Source organism: Danio rerio, chromosome 1 (assembly GCF_052040795.2).
Source record: "Danio rerio strain M-AB ecotype USA chromosome 1, GRCz13ab, whole genome shotgun sequence".
NCBI classification, from domain to species: domain Eukaryota; kingdom Metazoa; phylum Chordata; class Actinopteri; order Cypriniformes; family Danionidae; genus Danio; species Danio rerio.
Genome location: NC_141021.1, coordinates 57624281 through 57652164, shown reverse-complemented (window position 1 = coordinate 57652164; position 27884 = coordinate 57624281). Strand labels below are relative to the sequence as shown.

The 27884-nt window shown below is 38.4% G+C and overlaps 3 protein-coding genes across 11 annotated transcripts in view; 2 read left to right on the top strand and 1 right to left on the bottom strand.

Moving 5' to 3' along the window:
• crtac1a (cartilage acidic protein 1a) overlaps positions 1–5282 on the top strand; it is a 16236-nt gene extending 10954 nt beyond the window's left edge. For 2 of the 8 annotated variants that reach the window (XM_087235925.1, XM_087235924.1), the window contains exons 12-14: positions 390–589; positions 673–715; positions 2940–5024. In XM_087235925.1, the coding sequence (XP_087092051.1) occupies positions 390–589; positions 673–715; positions 2940–3031 (335 nt within the window). In that variant the 3' untranslated portion in view covers positions 3032–5024. 8 annotated transcript variants of the gene reach the window in all.
• Positions 5018–27884, bottom strand: golga7ba (golgin A7 family, member Ba). 2 transcript variants are annotated; one of them, XM_087235634.1, is made up of 5 exons: positions 27817–27884; positions 12892–13017; positions 9774–9926; positions 9432–9533; positions 5018–7946 (listed from the first exon to the last, which is right to left on the bottom strand). In XM_087235634.1, exons 1-5 carry the CDS (start codon positions 27826–27828, stop codon positions 7866–7868), a joined length of 474 nt encoding a protein of 157 aa, XP_087091760.1. In that variant the 5' UTR covers positions 27829–27884; the 3' UTR covers positions 5018–7865.
• Positions 17008–18557, top strand: LOC147847031 (uncharacterized). Its single transcript, XM_087238236.2, has 2 exons — positions 17008–17812; positions 17868–18557. Exons 1-2 carry the CDS (start codon positions 17140–17142, stop codon positions 18038–18040), a joined length of 846 nt encoding a protein of 281 aa, XP_087094362.1. The 5' UTR covers positions 17008–17139; the 3' UTR covers positions 18041–18557.

The window sequence follows — 27884 nt, the reverse complement described above, 5'->3', positions numbered from 1 at the left end:
GTGGTCATTAAAAATCCCATGGCACTTCTCGTGAAAGAGCAGGGGTGTAACCCCGGTGTCCTGGACAAAGTCCCTCTATCGGTCCCTACGATCATGGCCTCCCAATCATCCACTTCCACTGAATTGGCTCGATCACTGTCTCTCCACTCCACCAATAGCTAGTGTGTGGTGAGCGCACTGGCGCCATTGTCCTGTGGCTGCCGTCGCATCATCCAAGTGGATGCTGCACACTGGTGGTGGTGTGGAGAGACCCCGATCATGATTGTGAAGCGATTTGGGTGTATGGCCATACACAATAAATGCGCTATATAAATACACATTACATAGCTGTGCTCCATAATTTTTCTGACACTGTAGTCATTAACATTTTTCTGTTCATTGGTTTTTAGGGACTGATGAGGCCACCAGCATTGAAGTCTATTGGCCGGATGGTCGCTCCATTGCTCGACCACTTGAGTCAGCAGATGTGAACACAGTCATTGAGATCGCATATCCTAATGAGGGGGAGGAGTCAGCGCTCACATCTGACACACAGGTATGGGTGCATGCAAATGAGGAGGAGGAGTCAGAACACACTTTACACAAGCAGGTATGGAGATATGCAGATCAGGAACAAAAATATTCCCGTATAAAACATTCTGAATCTTAAAGCACTGTGTTTGATGTTTGCAGTGTGGAGAGGGATTCACAGTCAACACCAACGGCCGCTGTACTGGTAAGAAATCAATGCTTTATACTTAATTATCTGTGATTTATTTGCTGGAGGTAAAAGTTAATGCTAAAACTTGGACAAATTTGGGAGAAAATTAAATATTTTTTGGAAGAAAAATTTATATTTTAGGAACTAAAATTCAAACCGTTTTAAATGATAATTTAATTAATATGATATAATTAAATATCTTTAACAATTTATGATTTATAAGAAACATGTACATTTTTAGTGCCGAAAATAGATGCATTTTGTGATTAAAAATTTAATTTTGGATCCTTTAAATGCATATTATTTGAAATATTCATGAATATATATGTTGTATTGCTCTTATTGGCCAACAGGGAAGTTAATGATAGTAATAGATAGACGACTTTAACAAATAATGAACTTGTTAAAAAAACATTTATGGCTTCAAATCCAGTTTTGGACCTTTTTAATTAAAAGCAATAGCACTTGCATATTCATAAATATGCAAAACAATGCTTAGAATTTTGCATATTCATGAATATGCATATATCATTGCTCTTATTGGCCAACAGGGAAGTTAATGATAGTAATAAATAGACGACTTTAACAAATAATGAACTTGTTAAAAAAAACATTTATGGCTTTAAATCCAGTTTTGGACTTTTTTAATTAAAGCAATAGCACTTGCATATTCATAAATATGCAAAACAATGCTTAGAATTTTGCATATTCATGAATATGCATATATCATTGCTCTGATTGGTTGACAAGAAAATTTATCCACTAACTGACAAAAGATTTGTCATCGATCCCAATTGTAAGAGCAACAAATAATAACTTGACTTCTTGTTGATCGTTTGGAAAAGTGGCAGAAGGTGGATTTTTCTGATGAATCATCTGTTGAGCTGCTTCCCAATTATCACAAATACTGCAGAAAACCTACTGGAACCAACATGGAGCCAAGATTCTTACTGAAATCAGTCAAGCTTGGTGAAAGAAAAATCATGGTTTGGGGTTACATTCAGTATGGGGGCGTGGTTGATCAACATCAACAGCCTGAGGTATCAAGACGTTTGTGCTGCCCATTACATTACAAACCAGGATGCTCCAGGATTGGCCAGCCCAGTCACAAGATATAAACATTATTGAGCCTTTCATATAAGCCACTTCATATGCCAAATTATCAACTAGAAGTCGAGTTATAATTTGATGTTCCTAAAACTTGTATAGATGACAAGACTTTTGTCAGGTAGTGTAGTCATTTAAAAACTTCATAAATGTCTATAAATGCAGAGCAAACACTGATGTAGTTCATTATTAGAAGATGAAATTATGAACCAGTGACATTTCTTTTTCTCTCTCTTGCCCCTCAAACAGCGACAGCCTGAGTATTTTCAGCTGGACATAAAGTGTTTTCTCATCTCATTAAATCAGAGCTGCGCTGACAGACGTCACACTGATAATGAAGATCTTTAGATGCTAAATCTTCTGTTAGTAGATTAAACCTGTATATTTTGACTCAGCACATTTCCAAGGATGAAATATTATTAAAACACTAATTATGAGAATGTTTACACGCACTTCTGCTGCTGTTTCTACTAGTTTAGAAAAACATTTTGTTGAAAATTGAAATTGTATGCAATAAAAATAAAGGATTTTGTTTTCTTTTCTCTTCAGTTGTTTTGTATGGGCATTGTCAAATTAAAGAAATAAAGGTTTAATTTACTCAAAAATGTAAATTCTTAATCTTTTTTATTTGTTGTAAAATTCTCCAATAATATTTACTTTGTTTTTAAATTGTATCTGTATTATAGAGACGTAAAATCTAAAGCTAATATGTAAGACAGGGGTCACCAATCTCGGTCCTGGAGGGCCGGTGTCCCTGCAGGGTTTAGCTCCAACTTGCCTCAACACACCTGCCTGGATGTTTTAAGTATACCAAGTAAGACCTTGATTAGCTTGCTCAAGTGTGTTTGATTAGGGTTGGAGCTAAAATCTGCTGGACACCAGCCCTCCAGGACCAAGTTTGGTGACCACTGATGTAAGATATGCAATTCTGAGTTGCACTGATTGGAAGATTCTCTGTGTAAACAAAAAACAATTGAGCCCATTATTAGTATAATAACACAACAGCCTGAAATCAGGACTTTACCTGAACCTCCACTGGCTCCTTTCACACCCATTTCTTCATTCTGTCCACATTAAGGTCTCTGTATCTGTTTTTATAGCACATCTTCATCCTCTCTCTCTGTTTCTCCAGCTCTTATCTCCAGCTCTGAAAGCAGCGTCTCTTCTTCTTCTCCACCTGCTCTAGTTTTCATCTTCCTGAGCTTCTCCTTGTCTCTTCAGTGAGTGTCTCTGGAGGTGGCCTTTCTGTTCAGCTCAGTCCCACTGGATCTATTAGATTCGCTCTGTCAACATGATGAAGAGCTCAGCGTGTCCAGATGAAGCATAAATAATAAGAGAAGAAAATCCACAGTCGTTCTTATGGACCTCCAGAGAACTGACCGAAAAACACAGAGCTGCTGTGGAGTCTTGCTGCATGAGTGCTTGTCTCTATTAAGAGAAGAATGTCAGTGAAAAAAGTTAAAAGCTGGATGAAATCCCAGTTGTACCATGTAAATACAATATAGGTTATGCCAAAAAGCTACTTTCTTACCTTAAAGTCTGTGGGAAATCATACATTGACAATGTTTATTTTCAACCCAGACTCATTATAGATGCATACCCCTGTGTACATTTCTGAAGAGTGTGAAATATGTCCCAGGAGCTACATTTTTTGCAGTTTTTGGTTTTGCAGATCCACCATAGGCCGATGTGTACACTTTTTCAGCTCTCCCCCCTACAGAGCGCTATCAACTGACTGACTGTCCGATCCCCCATCCAACGCCTTCCCTAAACCCAACCGATAGTGTTTTCTTAAAAAGCACCAATTGACCCGATCACCCCCTTCCCTAATTCCAACCGTCAGTGTTTTTCAAAAGCAATCCAGAACAAGAAAATCCCTTGCGGCCGGCTGATTTTTACCATGTTTTCAGATTTTTCCACTTTTTCACCCTGGTATTTACATGTTTATTTTATTTTTTGCCTTTCGATTTTGTTTTACCTGCTTCCTGGGACAGTTCTTCACCAGACTCAATCCCTGTCATCGTGGTCAACTCCTCCCTGCGCCTCAAGTCCGCTGACATACGCGACGAGCCACTGAGCAAACTAGTAACAGCGGAAAAGACGTCCACACGGAGGTAAGCAGTCAGTAGGTAAGCACAAAAAGAAACAGAAGCCGTTGGCGGCGTCATATCACCGTGTAGCGTTTGTTCTAAAAACGAAATGCAGCCATACGTACCTCTGGTTACATAATTTGCACTCTCCAGAAATGTATACAAGGCTACACAATCACAATGTGCCAGTGTTTTTTATTTTGCTAGTGCACATTGTTATTTATCAATCCTCAAAAAAAATGTTGTTTTAGTGATCTTAAATCAAAGTCTGAGCATTTGTGTCCGGGTTTGGAGAGGCGGTCCTGTTGATGTCAGTTTGACAGTGTCAACTAACATTTTTAACCACGCCCCTCTTAATTATGCACAAAAGGAAAGCTCCGCCCCCCCACTCAATATTCCATTTCAGTTAGAAGTACTTCAACATAGTGAAATAAAAATCTAATAAATAACAATATGTAAAATTGTCTAGTTAAAATGTCTACAAAAACACTAGAACAGTTGCGAAAACTTTGTGCGCTGTTGAAAAAGGTAAACATTGGGTGAAAAAAACAAGCTACATCAGTCGCGTCTTTTTCATTTATGTTTGTTATGAATACACGCCCTCTAGTGGCCAAAAACTGCATTCTGTGCCTTAAAGTCTAGAATAAATCTAAAATACAACAGTAAATAAAACATGAGATACAAAAGTTCAGACCCTTTGCTTCTACGTTTGGAGTGGGCGGTTCTTCTGTTGACATTAGTTTGACACTATTTTCCTAACTAGGCCCCTCTTAATTATGCTGAAAAAGAAATCCCCGCCCACTACTAATTATTGCATTTCAGTTAGAAGTACTACAATATACTAAAATAAAAATCTCAGCAACTTTGCCAACTTTAAATGTACAATATGTACAATTTTGTAGTTAAAATGTTCATAAAAACACTAAAACAGTTGCGAAAACTTTGTGCTCTATTGAAAAGGTCAACTTAAAGCAGAAAAAGCGAGCTACATTAGTTGCGTCTTTTTCATTCTTGTTTGTGATAAATGCACTCCCTCTAGTAGCTAAGACCGCATTCTGTACCTTAAAGTCAAGAATAAAGCCAAAATACAACAGTAAATAAAACATGAGATACAAAAAGAGAAATTTGACAATCATTTTTCTCATTTATTTTGCTACACAAACAGAAAAAGCACTTTCAACTTCTTTTTCTCTTTGCATAAATTCTTGGGGCCAAAGGTTCTCAGTAAGAAAATGGAAGCTCATGACGAAGGATCGTGTGAGGAAGCTCTGGCCCTTGGCAGTTCACGTCATCAGCACTCGTTTCCGCTTTGACGGCGCATTATGAGTACAAAGCATGAATGTTTAGCACACTATGAAATAAAACATAAATCGTAAATAAAGTCACAAATAGTACCCGTGATTTAATATGGCAGTGTCTGGGGTCAGATCTCCGCATCTGTCCTCATCATGAACATCTACAGATTCTAGTCTACAAATTGGACTCTTTTTTCGATAGTTAAGAGTAAAAGTGCTCAACTCCAAATACTCAAACACAAAAGGGGTAAAAAACGATGAGGATGGAAGACTGTTGTGTGCCGATCGGCAGCTACATCACACAGCGTTTGTGAGCGAGATTGCATATTACAGTGACAGAAGCGTATGTGCGCTTTAACCAGTATGCTACAGATAGAAAGGAAGATTGTTTCTGCTGTGAGGAACAGAAATGCGTGATACCTTTCTTAGACTTTAGGAGTAAATCTTGGACTTCTTTTTTTTCACAGCCTTGACTTTTTTTTACTTCAAAAATCTGACTTTACATCTTGTAAATGGGTCTTTTTTTCTGGATTTTTTTCAGTTTACATCTTAAAATTCTTAGTTTATATCCTGAACTTCTGATCTTTTTCTTGGATTTCTTTGTTTAAATCTCAGAAATACGATCTTTTAGATATTCAGATTTCTTTCTTTTTTTAGAACTTAAAGTTTATTCTTGGAATTTCAAGTTTAGATCTCACAGACGGGACTTTTTCCTCAGGTCTTTAACTTTACATCTCAGATTCAGGAATTATTTTCCTGGAATTTAAGTTTATATCTCAGAAATCAGACTTTTTCGAGGGAATTCTGCATTTACATATTGGAATTTAGATTTTCTTTCTTGCAATTCTGAGTTTACATCTTAGTATTCTGCCTTGTTTACTGGAATTTTGACCACATCTAGGAATTCTCACTTTTTCCTTGGAATTAGAGTTTAAATTTTGGAAATCTGACAGATTTTTCTTGGAATTCTAAATTTACATCTCAGACTTTTTTCATTGGAAATGTGCAAGTTTTACATCTGACAGTTCTGACATTTTGTAGAAATTCTGAGTTTGCGTCTTTTAATTCCAATTTTGAGGGGAAATTCTGACTTTACTTTGCAGCGGTTGGCTTTGTTCATATTTTACCCAAATTTGCATTGAAGTAACCCTTGAATTGTGAATGTATATTCCACTATTCTAACGTTTAAAAGAAGTCTAACACAGAAAGTTTACACACACAGGACTTTTTCCTCAGGACTCTGACTATAAATTCTTCTGACTTTTTTTCTGTGAATTCTTAATTTAAATCTCAGAATCCAGACATTTTCTTGGAATTCTGAGTTTACATCTCAGAATTTATTTTTCCTGGAATTTTAAGTTTACATGTTGGAGTTTTGATTTTTTTTTTTCTTCCATTTTTAGTATAAATATCAAAATCAGACTTTCTTGAAATTCTGACTTTTTCTTGGAATTCTAGATTCACATCTCGGAAATTTTTGTTGGAAATGTGTTAGTTTACATTCTTTTTGTAAGAATTCCAAATTTTCAGAGACATTCCGACTTTAATTGCCAGCATATTTTACCGTCATTCAGGTTGAAAAAAACACATTCATTTACAAATCAGTTTGTATCAAATAAAATTTTGCCATTCTAACTTCTAAAAGAATTCTAAGTCTACACACACTGGACTTTTTTCCCTCTGGACTTTTTTTTCTTTCACTTTTTTTGCCTTTTCCTGGATTTCTCAGTTTAAATCTCTGAAATCAGACTTTCTTGGAATTCTGATATTTTTGTTCTAGGAATTTGAGTCTACATCCTGGAAATCTGACAGATTTTTCTGGGATTTTTGAGTTTACATCTTGGAAATCTGACTTTTTGTGTTGGAAAGTGCAAATTTACATCTCACAGTTTTTGTCTCATAATTTTAAATTTGGGGGTAAATTCTGACTTCATAAGTTATTTTAGTTTAGGTTGAACCCAACCCATTTATTTACAAATCAGAGTTTGTAGAGTTAATGTCTTGGATTTAAGACCTTTTTCTTGGATTTCAGACCTTTTTCTTGGATTTCTTTGTTTAAATGTCAGAATTCTGACTTTTTCTTGAAATTCTGATGTTAAATCTCAGAATTCTGACAGATTTTTCTTCAAATTCTGAGTTTACTTATTAAAATGTTGACCTTTTTCTAGAACAATCACTGTTTACATCCCAGAAATCTGACTGAGTTTTATTGTAATTATGACTTTTTCCTTGGAATTCAGAGTTTACATCTCAGAAATCTGACTGAGTGTTCTTGAAATTCTGAGTTTAAATTTTCAAATTTGGACTTTTTCTTAAACTTGTGAGTTTATATCTGAGAATTCTGACTTTTGCTTGGAATTCTGAGTTTAGATCCTGCCATTCCTCCTAATTTACCGTTTTTAATTTGCATTACTCAGTAGCAGAAACACGCTTCCACAGCTAGCGACTCGAGAATGTGCAACGACTGCAGGTTTGTGAAGGTGCTGAAGGGTGACTGAGGTAATGACGAGTCAGCACATGTGTCTTGTGGAGGCAGGTCATGTCAGGTGTGTGGCTGTTTGGCGATGCTGAATGCTCAGCGTGTGTGTGTCTGTGTGTGTTCAGCAAATGTCAGTATGAAGGCGTCACACGTGAGTGAATGAGTGAGTGTGTGTGTATGTTATGGTGTATAAATCATCGTCCGCTGCTGCTGGTTGTACTGCTTCCTGAGCTGGAACCACTGGATCCGCGATCCTCGTACACACTGATCTCAATCTAACACACTCGGGTTAAGGGAATAACACAAATATATGTGACATTACAAAATCTAACATGCAACTAGTCGACTTCACATGCTCATACTGGAATATTTTCTCAGTGTTGGGGGTAATGAGTGTGCCCACATGCAATATGTGCGCACAGACTTCTGCAGATTTTTAGCCCATCATTAATTCTGTTTATTTACTGGAGTAAATGTGTGTAAATCTAAATGTATTCAGTTTTTTACTTAATTACAGCGATATTATTGACTATTATGAAAATGTTCATCTGATTCATGTACAACACAGTTTGTTAAGTAATATGTTCTGTCTTTTAGTAAAGATATTATATAAGAGACTTGCTTTGTTTACCAAATTAAGTGAATCTATTTGTATTTGCATTTGAAACATTAAACAATCGTTATAAAGGTATTACTTTTTTTTTCATGTATTAAGGTTTTAGTTATGATACTCTGCTGGATACTCTCAAAATAATTCCGCAGAAATCGGCAGATTTTTACCAAAATTCTCTGCAGAAATCGCAAAAAACGTCCGCAGATTTCGTCTGGACCTGGTAATGATATAGCTTCTCTGCTGAATAACTGAAGTAAGGCATTACTGTTCATTTTCTTGTCATTTAAATACAGCCACTTTTAATGTACTTGTTTTAAATACCACAAATCAATTTAACAAATCAATTCAGAGAAGCAGAGTTTTTGTATACAAATATATTTTGCAGAATTAAATTTTTTTTTAGCTTAAAAAGGTTTCATTAATCAAAGACTAGTGGACATGCTTCAAAATGACTCTAGTTCATGCAAATTACAGGTATAAATTCACATAATATCACAATTTTCCAATGAAAAAATTAGAAATGTGTTAATAAATGTTTATGAAATATGGGATCATTAATTTGAAACATTTTGTGTTTGATAAATAGTGTTAATCTATTTTTTTTAAGTAAAACTACACTGTCCTGATTAGAAGAGTTAAACTTCTATTGCCTGTGCATTGAAATTTATATGGATTATTTAAAGCATTTTTGAGATAATTAATTAAATTACTCATTGAGTAATTAGGCTACTATTAGTAAAGCAATTTGAATACAATTTTAATTATGTAATTAGAGACTTTATTTATTTATTTAAACAATTTAATAATTATTTCCCAGAGATGGGTTGCGGCTGGAAGGGCATCCGCTGCATAAAAACTTGCTGGATAAGTTGGCGGTTCATTCCGCTGTGGCGACCCCAGATTAATAAAGGGACTAAGCCGACAAGAAAATGAATGAATAAATTAAATAATTAATCACCCAACACTGCTTTTCATACATATTATTGATAACACATAGGGCAATAAAGAATGTGCAGACATTTTCTGCTATTTCTGTAAAGAACTTTGTAAAAAATCTGCAGATTTATGTAAAATTATTGATAATTTTGAGAGTATCATAATTAAAAACGGAATAAATGAATATATTTTTTGTTATATGGTAGGATACGACCCTCATGCCTCTCTCTATCGGGTCTGTGATGAGGAGACCTCGAGGAGCGTAAACTTTCTCATTCTGCTCCTGAATGTAGCGCGAGATCTTCTTCAGCACCTGCACACACACACACACACACACACACACACACACACACACACACACACACACACACACACACACACACACACACACACACACACACACACACACACACACACACACACACACACACCACACACACGCTTTTGACAATCAGCATAATTTTCATTCCCCATATTCTGCAAAAATCAACACACATTTGCAAACAACACCAATTCGTCTGTGTTTACTATGTTTAATATGCTGATAGCTTACCTTCTCGTAACGCGTCTCGATGCACAGGAAGATGAGGTAAACTGTAAGGCAGGCCAGACATCCTTCTATGTAAGACTGGCCTCCGATCTTCTCCGCCTCTGCATAGTAAGTATTCAGCGTCTTCACCGTGTCCTCAAACAGCGTCCGCTCGATCTGACCAATCACATGCAAAGACAAATCAGAGAGCACCAGGGCGATCATTATATTACAGGCATAAGTGGGTTTGAATTCAATACTAGCTAACATTATAAAAACAACAATTTTTTGCTATTTCTGCTTAGAATTTTAAAATAAATAAAATCTGTGGAATGATTTTAAGAGTATGGTAACTAAAAACAACACATAAAATACAAAATAACTTTTAAACTTGTATTTAAGACGTACAATGCAAATCCAGTTAGAATCATTTGTCTGGTAAACAAAGTAAGTCTCTCCATATAATATATCTACTAACAGAGAGATAATATTTAAATATAAGCTGTCAAATCATCTAAACATTTGCATATTATTCAATAATATTACTAAAATTATGAGAAAAACTGAATTAATATACACTCACCGGCCACATTATTAGGTACACTTGTTAAATTGATTAACGCAAATTTCTAATCAGCCAGTCACATTGTAGCAACTCTTGGCATGATCAAGACGATCTGCTGCAGTTCAAACTGAGCATCAGAATGAGGAAGAAAGGTGATTAAAGTGACTTTGAACATAGCAAGGATGTTGGTGCCAGACGGATTGGTCTGAGTATTTCAGAAACTGCTGATATACTGGGATTTTCACGCACAACCATCTCTAGGGTTTACAGAGAATGGTCAGAAAAAGAGAAAATATCCAGTGAGCGGCAGTTCTGTGGGTGCAAATGCCTTGTTGATGTCAGAGGTCAGAGGAGAATGGCCAGACTGGTTCCAGCTGATAGAAAGGCAACAGTAACTCAAATTTACCGAGATCTGCAGAAGAGCATCTCTGAACACACAACACGTCCAACCTTGAGGCAGATGGGCTACAGCAGCAGAAGACCACACCGGGTTCCGCTCCTGTCAGCTAAGAACAGGAAACTGAGGCTACAATTCACACAGGCTCACCAAAACTGGACAATAGAAGATTGGAGAAACGCCGCCTGCTCTGATGAGTCTCTATTTCTGCTTTGACATTTGGATGGTCGCGTCAGAATTTAGCATCAACAACATAAAAAAAGCATTGTTGTTGCTGACCATTTCCATGCCTTTATGACCACAGTGTACCCGTCTTCTGATGGCTACTTCCGGCAGGATAACGCGCCATGACATAAAGGATGAATCATCTTAGACTTGTTTCTTGAACATGACAATGAGTTCACTAAACTCAAATGGCCTCCACAGTCACCAGATCTCAATCCAATAGAGCACCTTTGGAATGTGGTGGAACTGGAGATGCGCATCATGGATGTGCACCCGACAAATCTGCAGCAACTGTGTGATGCTGTCATGTCAACATGAAGCAAAATCTCTGTGGAATATTTCCAGTACCTTGTTAAATCTGTGCAATGAAGGATTAAGGCAGTTCTGAAGGCAAAAGGTGGTCAAACCCGGTACTAGTAAGGTGTACCTAATAAAATGGCCGGTGAGTGTATATTATTACACATATTTACACAAGTTAATAAATAGACTGAATAATAGGACAAATAAATCTGCAGATTGCATGTGGGAAATAAATAAATAGCATTTTGATCATTATATAAACAGATGGGCAGAGAAAGCTTGCTTTGTTAAACTCCCCTTGCCTCTCATTTACTCAGCAAGTCTTTACTGGGCGTCTGTAACATGATCGTACACCTTTAAACACTCTATTATCATCTCTATTAGCGGCTCATTATGTGTGTGTTGTGTGGAGTTTGCGCACTCAGCAGAGCTTTTGCTGAAGAGCAGAGTTTGTCTGGGTGGAGAGCCTTTTCTCTTTCAGTCCTTTTCACTTGTGCTGTCTCTCATTTTCTGACACACACACACACACACTCACACAGACTAGATATATATAATGGTTTGAAAATTTCACATTATGACTATGGTGATCAATGTTATCTCAGTTTTGTTCAGTGTTCAATAATGTACGTCACAGCAACTAAAACATGCAGGTTTATACAGTTTTGTGACAAACAGCAAAGATGGATCCTGCTATTTTGGATTTATTTATGTTTGTATTATTTCATGTACATTGTTTTGTGTGTGTGTGTGTGTTTGTTTTAATAGATAATTTAAGACGTTGTGTGTTAAACGTCCACTTGTAAACCACCTCACAGATATCCCTGTTTACGTTGTTATACATAAAGCTGCTTTATAAAAGACAAAAAGGCCTGTGTGATTTGACAAGAATATCTAATTGAGAGTTTACTGACTAATATTGTGATTTAATTTGCAATTTAAAGGGTGACGGGGTGGCGCACAGGGTAGCATGTTCACCTCACAGCAAGGAGGTCGCTGGTTCGAGCCCGGGCTGGGTCAGTTGGCATTTCTGTGTGGAGTTGGCATGTTCTCTCCCGCGCCGACGGATCGACAATGCAGTTCGGCAATGCCTGACATCACCCATTTAAAGTGAATGGGAAGCGCTGACGCCCCGTGTGAATGGGGTGTAAGTAAGATAGCAATATGAATACTATCTGTGCTTTCGCTCACAGAGAGATTTTAAAGACAAGGGCTGCCTCCAAAAATCACATACTTCCATACTATATAGTGCGCTAAAAACAGTATGCGAGCCAAGTAGTATGTTCAAATTCATAGTATTCGAAAACAGTATGTGAGAAGTTTCCGGATGACCTACTAGTTCAGGCGAAAATCTGAAGTGTGCATCCGATGGACGCTACAATATCCCATGACGCACTGCAAGAAAATTCATGAGTGGGAGTGAAGCAACGCAACTGACGCGGGTAGGTCCCATTATCAGGACAAAATGGCAGATGTAGTACATGCAAGTTACATTCAATTCCCTGTCTCTCCGCGTCAAATATAAGTCAGTGTGGTGTGCAGCGGTGGTGCTTCTTTCTGGAGAAGGCTGGTTCCCTTAAATGAACCTTTTCTTTTGTAAGTTATTGTTGTGTTAAGAGTCAACTCGAGAGGCATGACACATTTACACACACACTTACCCTGCTGTCTAACTCGGAGGGGAACTTGGTCTGGAACTTGCAGACCGTGCCATCGGTGTAGTCTCTCTGAATGAAGACCTTGTTGGCCAGAGATGCGCTGTGTCTCAGTTCCTGAAGGTTGTGGAACTGCAGAGGAGGGAGAGAAAGAGCGATGCATTCTGACTTAATCATAAATCCAATTTCCTTGGGTTGTTAGGTGTCAAACAATCCATGAAAATGACTTGACAAGTGCAGATTTCGGTCCTATTTTATTGGCAGAAAACTTACCACTAGTGGTCATTTACAACATCACTAAAACGAACCTGCTTGGTCATCATTATACTGCATGATGATGTCATTACCTCGTACAGTAATGTCATGAGGTTTATAAAGTATTGCATTGATGTAAATAGCTCATATAATAATGTAGGTAATTTATTTAGAACCAACTAGCCATGACCTAAGGCTTTTCATAATCTTCCTAGGGTCCCACAACACTTAAAATATATAAACTATTCCATAAGAACATTTAGTATGTACATAAGAAAATGTAATATATTCATATACATTACAATACTGCACCATACCCAATCCCACCTTACAATACAGCACCATACCCAATCCCACCTTACAATACTGCACCATACCCAATCCCACCTTACAATACTGCACCATACCCAATCCCACCTTACAATACTGCACCATACCCAATCCCACCTTACAATACTGCACCATACCCAATCCCACCTTACAATACTGCACCATACCCAATCCCACCTTACAATACTGCACCATACCCAATCCCACCTTACAATACTGCACCATACCCAATTTCACCTTACAATACTGCACCATACCCAATCCCACCTTACAATACTGCACCATACCTAATCCCACCTTACAATACTGCACCATACCCAATCCCACCTTACAATACTGCACCATACCCAATTTCATCAGATGTGACGTTTTGAGATGTTTTAGTAATGTGATGATATCATTATCTCACACAACATTGATGTCATTAGTGATAAAATACCAAAATTTGCTATAGTAAAAATTGGTATTTGGTATAGTAAAATTTGGTATAGTTTGGTAACAATTTGGTATTTGGTGTAGTAAAATTTGGTATTTGGTATAGTTTGGTAATAATTTGATAATTGGTATAGTTCGGTAAAAATTTGGTATTTAGTGCAGTAAAATTTGGTATTTTATATAGTTCGGTAATAATTTGGTAGTAAAATTTGGTATTTGGTATAGTTTGGTAATAATTTGGTGTTTGTTATAGTAAAATTTTAGATTTGGTATACCAAAATTTGGTATTGGTAAAATTTTGGTATAGTGTCATAATACCATGCTAATATTGTTTTAAGAGTTCATTTGATTTTTGTGAAACATTTACAACCCGGCCCACTGCAGTGTGGGGGAGTCGGTAGGTTTAAAAAAGTAAACCGTCCCTCGGGTATAGTCAAATTTAGTATTTAGTATATCACAATTTTTGTTAACGTGTTGGTCATAAAACCAAAATTTTTACTTTTATACAATACCTACAATTAAATATCAATACCAATACCAATAACGATACCAATACTAAATTGATACAACAGTATTAGACAAACTCAATGGAAAAAGTCACTGTCTGTATGTATTAATAAACACCCAGTGCGAACACCTTCTCCAAAGTACCATTACTAATACAATGAGGAATTATTTCATTTTGAGAGCTAGGGAATTTGCAAGTTCATTCAAATACCTGCATATCTTGCAACACTAGATGACATTACCTCATTTAGTAATGCGATGATATCATTATTCCATATAAAAAAGCAGTGATGTCATTACCTCATTTAGTAATGCGATGATATCATTATCCCATATAAAAAAGCAGTGATATCATTCTCTCATATAGTAATGCGATGATATCATTATCCCACATAAGAAAGCAGTGACGTCATTATCTCATATAGTAATGCGATGATATCATTATCACATATAAAAGGCAGTGACGTCATTATTTTTATATAGTAATACATTTATATTACCTCATATAGTAATGCAGTGATGCATTATTATCTCATATAGTAATGCAATGATGTCACTATCTCCGAGTAATGCAGTGATGCCATTATATCATACAGTAAGGTCATGATGTCATTATCTCATACTGTAATGTTGTGATGTCATCCATTACAACATTGCACTGAAGTCATTATCTCAGAATAACTCTGTGATGTCATTATCCATGTAATATATAATGCTATGATGTCATTATCCCACACAATACTGCAGTGATGTCATTATCTCAGACAATACTGCAGTGATGTCATTAAATCAGAAGTGCAGAGTTATTTAACCTAATGTCAGAGAAATCCTTCCAAAATTGTACAATTAGAGAGCCACGTGTGGATTTTATCATCATGTCAGACTCGGAGCAATGCAGTGATGTCATTATCAAGCAAAATAACGCAGTGATGCATTAATCCCTTAACATACTGTAGTCTTTATCTCATACAGTAATGCGCCGCTGTTCTTGTTATGTCATACAGTGATGTCTACACTGGTTCGTTTAGTAATGCAGGGAAGACCTCATAATCTAATGGACACGCTACTGCCCGCATGCACACATACACAAAAACATCAAAAGGACTGACCATCTGTCACTGCCAGCCAACACACACACACACACACACATCAACATCAGCATGGGCTGTGGGTCCTTCCATCCCCCACTCTTGTCCTGCGCTTTCACCCCGTTCTCCTGCAGTACCAGGGCAGCCCGATTTCACAGACAGGCATGATAAAACCACAATAACACTATTTTAAGAAACAAACCACTGCACATTGCCAAACAACACAACACGGCCCTGCTAGCGCTGCACGTTATTCATTATCTTTGGACATCTAAAGGTCAGACTGAGACGGTATAATTACACAAGTGCTCCTGACAACCTGTTTATTTAAAAACTCCCTCTAATGTTTTAGAAGCAGGACCGGCCAGTGCACGACGTCCTCTGATATAGTAACAGGCTGAGACAGCACACACACACGCAGTCTTGACACACAGCTCTTCGGTGGTGCTGTGGACTCGATCAATCTCTGGCACTGGACATTTGCACAGATCTCAAGAATTCTTGCACAGCTCAGATAAAAGGCGTATCTGGTGTCAAATAAATGCACAACACCACTTTTTACCTGTTGAACACGCAAAAATATCCACATTGGGAAGGTTTAAGAATTAAAAGACATCAGGAAAACATCTGATGAAACCATATTTCTTCAGTATAAATGAAATTAATAACAGACCTAGCCCCGCAGACACACAACATCATAGGACGTTAGTATTAGGTTAGATTCAGGTCGTGAAGTCAGACATTAACGCAATGACTAGACAACATCGAAGCACAACGTTTTCTTGACGTCCAATAACGATGTGAAATGACGTTGATATTTGGTTGATTTTAGGTTGTGTTTGATAGTGACCAAAATGCAACGTCTGATAGGAGTCATAGTGGTAACGTCCACACAACGTCAAGGTGTGACATGATTAGACGTTGTTATTTGGTTGATATTAGGTTGGACGTTGGCCCGATGTTGGGTTCTGGCATCAACCCGATTTTCATTTCCAAACTAAATCCAATGTCCCCACGACATTGGGGTACAACGTCAATAAGACATCATGTTGACGTCCTGTGCCTGCAGGAAGGACTGGGCCGATAAACAATATTATATTGCATCGTTATAAAATTTATGTCAACAACACTGGACTTTTTTACTCTATATTGATCTAAGAGCCAATTACACAGCAGAAATGTCCAACAATGGGAATCTGAAAGTGAGTTGATATTAAAAATGGACTAAATTTTCATCTAACGAAAATTAATAGGACAAAAATGTTATGCCATTTAATGGACCCTCTGATTTTTGTGGCTTCAGTCATTATTGGTATACTCTTTTAAATCTGGAAGCATTAAAAACGTATTGAGATATACATATTGTTATCGTTCAATATGGAAAATAATTATGGAAATTGCATTTTTGCCATATCGACCAGCCCTATGGACCATGCACAATTGGATTGGATTTGTGTGTATGTAAATATATATAAACTAGAACAGAAGAAATACAAAGGCCAATAAATTTTTTAAGTAAGCATAAAAAAATAAATAAATAAAATAAATTCATCAAAAAAAAAAAAAAATGTGGCTCCTCAGCTCAATGTTCCCTAAGTGAAGTTTATTCATAAACTAATTTCGAGAGGAGCACGTGATTATGATTGAACACGGCTGGTCCTGCATTAGCATGCTTGATCCACCAATCAGGCCATTCCTAACCACTATAAAGAGCCAGGGTTTTCTCACTACAGTCATCTTCGATTTGAAGAATACACTGCTCTGCATCAGCTGCTGCTACTGCTACTGCTACTGCTACTGCTACTGCTACTGCTACTGCTACTGCTACTGCTACTGCTACTGCTACTGCTACTGCTACTGCTACTGCTACTGCTACTGCTACTGCTACTGCTACTGCTACTGCTACTGCTACTGCTACTGCTACTGCTACTGCAGCTACATCAACTTCTCCAGCTACAACTTCTCCAGCAACAACATCAACTTCTCCAGCTACATCAACTTCTCCAACAACAACAACTTCTCCAGCTACATCAACTTCTCCAACAACAACAACTTCTCCAGCTACATCAACTTCTCCAACAACAACAACTTCTCCAGCTACATCAACTTCTCCAACAACAACAACTTCTCCAGCTACATCAACTTCTCCAACAACAACAACTTCTCCAGCTACATCAACTTCTCCAACAACAACAACTTCTCCAGCTACATCAACTTCTCCAACAACAACAACTTCTCCAGCTACATCAACTTCTCCAACAACAACAACTTCTCCAGCTACATCAACTTCTCCAACAACAACAACTTCTCCAGCTACATCAACTTCTCCAACAACAACAACTTCTCCAGCTACATCAACTTCTCCAGCTACATCAACTTCTCCAGCTACATCAACTTCTCCAGCTACACCAACTTATCCAACTACAACTTCTCAACCTTCTACTTCAATTGCCTCACACAATGCAATCTCTGTGTCTTCAACCCAATTCTCCAACAAGATCACAGTAAACACTCGATCACCATCCATGAACTTTGCCTAAACTCTCAATGCCTGCGATTCAAGCTGAACTCTCTTCTAGGGGTGCACCAGCGGTAACATACATGACACTTTTTAAGGGGAAGCCTCACAAACTACAACTAAGATTAAACATCCATCTTTAAAGGATGATTCTAGCGTGAATAGAATGACTCACCTCTCAATCAAGGTTGTAGACAATCCAATCCTTAAAACATCAGTCCACAACTTATGTATACATTGATAAACATCCATGTTAATCCTCCAAACTAGTCGCTGTGGTGCATTCAATAGAGTAGCGTCTCCAATCATAACACTAGTTCTCTGGCAAACAAAATGGCCGCCAGCCTTTTTCTGCAACTTTGATTGACACTCCTTCGAGCCAATAGCTGAAAGGAGAAGCGCCACCATCCAATGAACTCTCAAAAATTTGAGATGGTCCCACCCTCTCTCATGACAAGCTCATGAATGATTATCATTACATTTACACAATTACTACTAAATGGTGACATTAATTTTAAGTTCAGGGTTTGATGTTGGCAGATGATAAATAAATAAATACATAAATTAATAAATAAATAATAAAGAAAATAAATAATTATAAAATGTAAAAAAAAAAAAAAAAAAAAAAAAAAAAAAAAAAAAAAAAAAACTGCCACATCTGATAGCAGTTTAACTTCTAAAAAGTTTACTCTGCTACTGAAAAACATTCAATGCATTAGGCATAGAAGTCCAATCGTAATATGCCCCAGTGACTCATGTCCATACACTTATAAGCCATAAGCTTATAATGGCAAGTTGGTTAGATGTGAAAACAGCAAAGAAACAAACTTCCCGCTTTGACTTCCACGAATAAGAGGAGGACATTTCTGACATGTCTGATGTTTCATCAATTGACTCTGCGTTAGATACAAACCAAGGGGTTTAAACTCCACTATAATTCCACCTACCCTGTCTTCAAGAGGTACATCAGGATCACTAGTCGAGCAGATTTCTCATTTAATATGCCATCCTTAGGAGGGACAAATGCCTACCTCTACTATCTTTGCTCGTTGCGACAATGAGGCTTCGTACCATGCATTAACAAAGGCACTTCCACACTTAGTTGCCCATGCTCTTATTAAGACGCCCCGCATGGTTATCAGCTAAAATAATTCATTGTGTTTGCCATACATGTACCATGTTGTAATGTCATTTCTGATTCTCTCTTGTTTTTCTCATTTCAGAGATCATGTCAGCTGGTTGCAGAAGCTGACCCTCATCCAACCTATTACACTCCACATCCATTTCTAAATACATTTACACTCTTTGCAAATGACACTTTTCCACTCACATAGCCCACACCCTCGATGCCATATTCACACTAGCCTTTATAATTTAAGTCTTCTGAACTAAGTATGACATTTCAATCCAACGATACACCTAACCATATCTGATCTATCTTCGCAGGATGAAGGGATGCAGGATGATATCCGTTCCCCCACACACCTGTTCTAAACAGGCCCGGATTGGCTAATCGGGAGGACCGGGAGAATTCCCGGTGGGCCGGTCTGTTTTATTTTGGCCGCGAGGGCCGGTGTCCCTAGCTCCAGAATCTGTTGCTCTCAGCAGTGACACTTTTTTAATTCATTTACTTGACCACAGCTTTTTATTCATTATTTTACCACAACTTTTCTCTTTTGTTGTGGTCGAGTGGTTGGCACGTTAGGTTAAGACGCTGCGGACCTGGGTTCGATCCTTGCTAGAGTAATTTAGTGTTTTCATTTTTTGATAAGACATATAATACTGTTAGGGTTGTAGAACATTTGAAGTTCTAAAGCAGCTGTTTTCTTAAAAAAAAAAAAAAAAAAAAAAAAAAAAAAAAAAAAAAAAAAAAGACATGATAGTGCCATTAGAAACTGATTTGGAAATATTTATTTACTTATTTTAATATAGTCAGTCGTGAACTGAGGTGGGCCGGTCTGAGGCTTGAAACTCCAGAGCTGAAAAGGTGTCCCACTCCGGCCCTGGTTCTAAACCTCTTAGCATTTTTACACCACAGAAGAGCAATACCACCTCGGGGAAGCCCAGCCGATCCTCTCCAGCCAACTTCCACCATCATGCATTATTGGGTATGAAGTATGACTCTGTCATTTCCTTCCGATTTCCCTTCCTATTTAACATAGGAGCTCCTTCACTACCCTTCCCTGTTTTTCTAGCTTTAACTTTTTCTCTCCAAATTTAAACTATCCTATACTTCTATTCACTTTCATTCACCACAGCTCCGACCAATTCAGGGGTTGTCTTGAGTTTCAGTTGCTGCAACAGGAACGTTCTAAATGAGCTTGCATACACTTACAAATTTTCTAAATACCACTATCGTTGCACTCCCCGCACTAATACAGCAGTAAATGCTTCTGCGGGAGCACAAGTTGCCTCCATACTGGCCCACTACACCACTGCAGCCGCAGAAATGCTCCGCAGAGTTGCACACCCAAAGCACCACTGCTACCGCAGTGACCCTCTAGCATATGCTTTATTCACCTTCATCTTTACATATCACTAAAGGCAGTATTTAACGTCCCTGCGGGAGCACTCAAAACTTACTAATATCGACTGTTTAGGTGCTCCACTTAACTATACACCCCATTAACATCACTGCAACTGCAGTGACGCTCTAGCTGAGCCCCTTTTTCACTTTCATCTCTAAATATCACTGCTAATAGTACTTAGTATTTCCACGTGAGACTCGAATACTGAGTACCACTGCACCTCTGCTCTTGCAGAGACGCTTTGCCGAGCCTTATTCTCCCTCTGCACCACTGCTGCAACAGTTAAGCTTTGCCTGAGCTGCAACTGCAGAGACGGCTGTTTAGCCTTAATTCTCTGCACCACTGATTTTATTGCACTTCTGTAACTGCAGAGAAGCTCTGCTGAGATTATTTTTTTTCCCCTGCACCAATGCTGCAGCAGTGACACCCTGCCTGAACAGTCTTCCAACAACAGATATAAACTCTGTCATTGGTCCTCTAACACCTCTAAATCCTCAATTTGCCTCAGCCAATATTTCCTCAGAGAAGCCCAGCTGATTCTCGGTTGCAGACTTCAACCTAGTTTCCAAGCAGCACGACTCTGTCTGTTCTTCCTACTTTCTGTCTTAGTTGCATAGGACTCATTTTTACTAAACTTTCCTTTTTATTTTATTAAACTTCCCTTCTCTTTCTCTTCATAATTTTTTAATTTCACTTGCACTCATTCTCCGCAGCTCGGACTCCCACAGGGGTAGCCCCAAGCTCCCACTGCCACAGCAGTGAAGCTCTTTAAAAGCTCACATGTACACTTTTCAAAAAAAAATTTTACCATTATCACACTCCGCCGCAATAATACAGCCGTAAAGGCGTAGCGGGAACTCGTATTGCTTCCATACTGACTACAATTACACCTCTACAGCAGCTCCACTTAATTACATTGCATTGTAGCATCAATTTATTCTCCATCACCACACTCCCCGCAACAATACAGCCATAAAGGCTTAGCGGGAACTCGTATTGCTTACATACTGACCACCATCACACCTTTACAGCAGCTCCACTTAATTACATTGCATTGTAGTATCAATTTATTTTCCATCACCACACTCCCCGCTATAATTCAGCTGTAAAGGCTTAGCGGGAACATGTATTGCTTTCACACATATAATGCACCAGACTCTGAATACCTATGCACCCCTGCAGCCACAGAGTCGCTCTACTGTGTCTGATTCCTATCTGCTACACAGCTGTTAATCAGCTCTCCAAAGCGCACTTCCCTTTAGAAACTGACTTTCACCGCACCTCTGCAGCCGCAGAGACGCTCAGCCGAGCATCACTCCCCTCTACATCACTGCCGCAGCAGTGACGCTTAGCAAGCGCATATACACTTCCACTTAGCAATCCACTACTGATACACTCTCCAGCACTGCCAAAGCAGTTAAACGTCTCTGCGAAGGCGTATTTACCTTCCAGATACTGACTTCCATTGCACCTCTGCAGCAGCAGAGACGCTCAGCCGAGCATCATTTACATCCCCTGCACCACTGCTGCAGCAGTGACGCTCTGCTGGAGCTCATGCACACTTCCATTACACTTATACCACTTCTGTCACTCCCAGCACTGCTAAAGCAGTTAAAACGCTGCTGCAGAAGCGTATTCTTCCCCTTAGGACTGACTACCACCGCACCTCTGCAGTCGCAGAGACGCTCAGCCGAGCATCACTCCCCTCCACATCACTGCCGCAGCAGTGACGCTCAGCGAGCGCATATACACTTTCATTTAGCAACCCAATACTGATACACTCTCCAGCACTGCTAAAGCAGTTAAACGTCCCTGCGGAGGCGTATTTCCCTTACAAATACTGACTTCCATTGCACCTCTGCAGCAGCAGAGACGCTCAGCCGAGCATCATTTACATCCCCTGCACCACTGCTGCAGCAGTGACGCTCTGCTGGAGCTCATGCACACTTCCATTACACTTATACCACTTCTGTCACTCCCAGCACTGCTAAAGCAGTTAAAACGCTGCTGCAGAAGCGTATTCTTCCCCTTAGTACTGACTACCATCGCACCTCTGCAGTCGCAGAGACGCTCAGCCGAGCTTCATCCCCCCTGCACCACTGCTGCAGCAGTGTCGCTCCACCGGAGCTCACGCACACTACCATTTATCCATACCACTACTGACACACTCCCCATTGGACTGCCAAAGCGGTTAATCAGTTAACCGCTTCTCATCTGCAGCTACAGCTCCGCAGAACCTTACAGCTTTATTTTCCATCACTACTATACTAAACCTTTACGAAACTCACCACATATGTTTTAAACCTTTACACTTACCCCACTCACTCTCCCGCTGGTCCTTACAATTAACAGAACCCGGGAGCACACATAGTCATACATAAGCACTTTCAGTTAATTTTTACACCCACACCAGTCTCTGTTGCTCCTCCAAGCTATTTCTGTATCACTTTTCAGCAGCCGGATATGGCATTAATCTCCTGTGCCTTTTGGGGGGTTCTTCAAATACGCGGCTGCTGTCCCGAGCGGAGCATTTTGGGGAGTTGTCGAGATCTACCTGAGCTCGAGGCTCCCCTCTCTTCCTCCAAACGGGAGGGAGCCCAGGGCTCAAGAACCTTCGAGCTCAGGGCTCTCTCCCGGGACAGCATGCCAAACTTGCTTATAATCAATCATCAGCTAAGTGTGAACTCTTGAAGTGAAGTTTATTCATAAACTAATTTCGAGAGGAGCACGTGATTATGATTGAACACGGCTGGTCCTGCATTAGCATGCTTGATCCACCAATCAGGCCATTCCTAACCACTATAAAGAGCCAGGGTTTTCTCACTACAGTCATCTTCGATTTGAAGAATCCCCCCTTCCACCCCTACCTTTTCACCTTTCCCTCCATAGGGCAGCACGGTGGCTCAGTGACTAGCACTGTCGCCTCACAGCAAGAACGTCACCGGTTCTAGTTCCTTAACAGGCCGGTGGTCGTTTCTGTGTGTAGTTTGCATGTTCTTCCCGTGCTTGCGTGGGTTTTCCCCGGGTTCTCCGGTTTCCTCCCACATTCCAAAAACATGTACAACAAGTTAATCGTTAAATCTAAATTTCAATACAGGTAATCTAATAATGCAGCATATCTTTTAATAGCCTTCAATCTTAATCCTTAGCTATTATAAAAAGGGGAGTTGTCGAGATCTACCTGAGCTCGAGGCTCCCCTCTCTTCCTCCAAACGGGAGGGAGCCCAGGGCTCAAGAACCTTCGAGCTCAGGGCTCTCTCCCGGGACAGCATGCCAAACTTGCTTATAATCAATCATCAGCTAAGTGTGAACTCTTGAAACCATTTCAGCCCATAAGCAGTTACAGGTCACCATTACCATATCCTAGGTTTATAAAAACCTAAACCAGATATCAAAAACAAGCTCACATTCAGGCTTCTAATTGTGCAGAATTAGTTTCTTAGCTAATATCCAGCATAAAGGCACAGCTTGTAATATATATGTCTCATTATTCTGAGGTGCTGTTAAACAAAAATGCTTCATTTTGGCTGAGATGACAGTTCAACTTTATATCAGTCTTCTATAGGCTATATTAAAATCAATTAGACCATTTCCTGCACTTAGAGGCAAAAAGCCAAGGGGGTTTGGGTGGCTCGAAATGCAGAATTTGACCCCTACATGAGCTAATTTATCACATTTTGATCGCTATGCCATCATTAATTGTGAAAATTGTAGATAGAAGAAGGCATTAAGGCATATTTTTTAATTATTCAAGTGGCCAGATTCTGACTAAGGAAAGTTGAATGAGCTGGAGAGTTTTTATTTGCCCACAGGCTACAGTTTTTAATTTAAAACAAGTTTTATCAGATTCCTATATTTTTTTTTAGGATAAATGATAATAAATTTGTTTTTAAAAAGTTTTTTTCAAGTATTTCTTCATATTTCATTGTTATTATTTTTTGAAAATGCTAATCTCATAACAATATTACTATATATATATATATATATATATATATATATATATATATATATATATATATATAGCAATTAACTTACAGTTTAAATCCAAATGTGTAAATAAATACTTTCAGCACTTTGACAAAATTGTAGGAAATATTTTTGGTGCATCAAAAAGTGTGGTTATGATCACCATCCCACAAGCTGATTCAGCAAAGAATAGTTCTTTAAAATGTCACTAAAATTTATAGAAAAATGAGGCGAATAACAGCAAAAAATTCGACTTTTTCAGAAATAAGAACCCCCTTTCAATAGGCTGGCTTTGAGCCTGACTTACCATATTAGAACCAAGTTTAGTCAAGTGCTTCAATGTAAATATCACTGGACAGTACCATCTGAGAGCTATACTGTATGATGGCACCGCCACTTTTAAACGGGTAAACCGAGACTTACCACGCATAAATGCTCCAGGCTGTTGTTACTAAACGCCTCATTAATTATGTACACCCGCGGCTCTCGGTAACGGTCTCAGACAGAAGAGAGACACTGTTACCGACTCCCGAGAGCACAACCGATCGATCGCGAGGAGACGATCATTTAACACACACACACTCACCACTGATACCAAATATATCAAAACACAATCTAATCAGCCTCTGTCGCCTGTACTGAATGATTATTGATCAATGCTCTGACGACTGAATGTTTGTTTAATGGAAACACGAGACTAAACAAAGACAACCATCCTCGCGCGCGCGCTTTCAAGGTTATTTGGCGGGACAGCGCACACACATTTTTGACTCCTCCTCAGTAAACCTCAAAATAACTTGTGGAAACGAATTGAAATGACACCGGAGCGGAACAGATAAATACAAATCACTTTTATAAATGATTTAAAAATGCTTACAGATTCGTGACAGTACGGGAGTTTTGTTCGGTCCGTCGCTGTCCGCGGTGCTGAAATCATTCCGGTCACCGACGAGATAACCTAAACTCGCTCACAAACACTCGCTGTGCTTTCGCTAAAAGAGCTTAGGGACCCGTGGACAGCCGCTTTTATCCTCTTTGATGTCCAGCTGCGCGCTCGCCTACGTCACAACACACGGACACACGCGCTGATTTAAATACGGAGAGCAGATCCTTCTGACTGGACGCACACGAGCCTTTGTCATTCATGGTAACTTACAATTTACCACACTTTCCTCTTGATCTGATCTCTGCAAGGGCATTTTAAGCAGTCTGAACACTGTCTGAAGAGGTGCAAACATTAAAAAGCGTCTATTTTCAAATCAAAACAAACAAATGAGCAAACAAATGAACATTATAATATCTAATGTAACAGCAGCATGCTGTCTGATATGATCCTAATCTGATCAACACAACACAAGCATTACTTATTAAAGGGCTAGTTCACCCAAAAATTAAATTTATGTCATTTGATAAACTTTTATAATTTTCTTTCTTCTGTTGAACACAAAAGATACTCTGAAGACTGTTGGGGAAAAACAGCCATTAACATCCATAGCAGAAACTAAAACCACTATTGTTATTTGCTTTCCCCCCAACAATTCTCTGTATGTTGTGTTCAACAGATGAAATTTACTGAAACCAATAAACTTAACCCTTACAGATGGAAATTATGTTATGGACAGTTATGTTAATGAATGTATGTACTCAGTTAAAATAGACATACAACCCAACTATATAAGTTATTATAGCACCTTCCCAACTAGAGTTATTTTGACCCATGCATTGGGTTATTTTGAGTAAATGTTCTTTTTTCCATTCTAGTATTACTAATGCTACAATTACTAGTACTACTATTATTTGTATCATTATTTCTGTGTAAATAAATGACATGCAGCTTTTTAAAAATATTGAAAATGCTTTATTTCTACTACATTTTAAGTTCCAGACAGAGCGTTTTTATACATTTAATACAGATCGCTGGTGAAGCAGATAGAAAAACATGAGATGGAGAGGTAATTTGATAAAAAACAGCAGTGTTAGAGTTTAAATAAAGGTTATAAAGCAAAAACAACATTACGCCCGCATATTAATACAGCTGTTCTGGGTCAGTTAAATTAGTTGACTGTTGAAATTCAAAATTTTTAACCCAACTGATTGAGTTATTAATAAATAACCCAATAAAGGTTAAAAATAACCCAACAAAGCACCAAATATTTTTAACTCAACTATTGGGTTAAATAAATAACTTTTTAGAGTGTTTTTTTTTTTTTTTTTTTTTTACATTTTTAAAATGTGTTTTTGGGTGAACTATTCCTTTACCTAGTCACCAAGAATAAGTTAACATGTCGGCCACCTGATCACAACCTTTAAAATGTAGTTAAAGCAGAAGAGTTGGTTTGATTTTAAGTAACTTCGACTCAAATAATAGTAATTTTGATTAACATCTATCTATCTATCTATCTATCTATCTATCTATCTATCTATCTATCTATCTATCTATCTATCTATCTATCTATCTATCTATGTGATGTAACAGCAGCATACTATCTGACATTAATCAAACTTAATCAACGTGACTCAAACATTACCTATTAAAGAGATAGTTCACCCAAAAACCAAAATGATGTCATTTACTCGCATTCAAGTGTTTTGATAAACGTGTATGAATTTTAAAAGAACACAAAAGAAGATACTGTTAAAAATGTTGGGGAAAAGCAGCCATCGACATCCATGGTACAAACTAAAATACTAGATATCAATGGCTGCTTTTTGCCAACATTCTTCAGTATGTTGTGTTCAACAGATGATACTGAAACCAATAAGCTTAACCCTAACATGAAAACTATGTTAATGAAATTGTTTTTTGGGGTAAACTACTCATTTAGCAAGGCACCAAGAACTACTAAACATGTCGGCTGCCTGATCACAACCTTTAAAATGTAGTTAAAGCAGAATAGTCGGTTTGATTTTAAGTCACTTCGACTCAAATAAAAATTTAATTACCGCCTTGCCTATCTATCTATCTATCTATCTATCTATCTATCTATCTATCTATCTATCTATCTATCTATCTATCTATCTGTGTTTATAATCGTTTAACTTGTAGCTGCTCATGACTAGCATGTAGCTTACACTGTGTGTTGTATGTTTAGTTTATTCTGTGTTATTGGTTTAGCAGTATCTCTGTCGGATTTAAAAACGACGCGTGAAAACGGACAGTTTGTCTGTAACGTCACGAACTGATCCGTGATCTCCAGCCCTGATTTAAATAACGACACCGATTACACGGACTGGTGTCCTACAAAACAAGTCTTTAAGCACAGCGGGTGCAGAAAAGCATTAATGGATAAAGGGTGTTGCTCACCTCTGTGGCCATGTTGCCATGCGAGCACGCGACGCCTGTCCCGGGTGCTGAAACGGGTTCACGGGAAT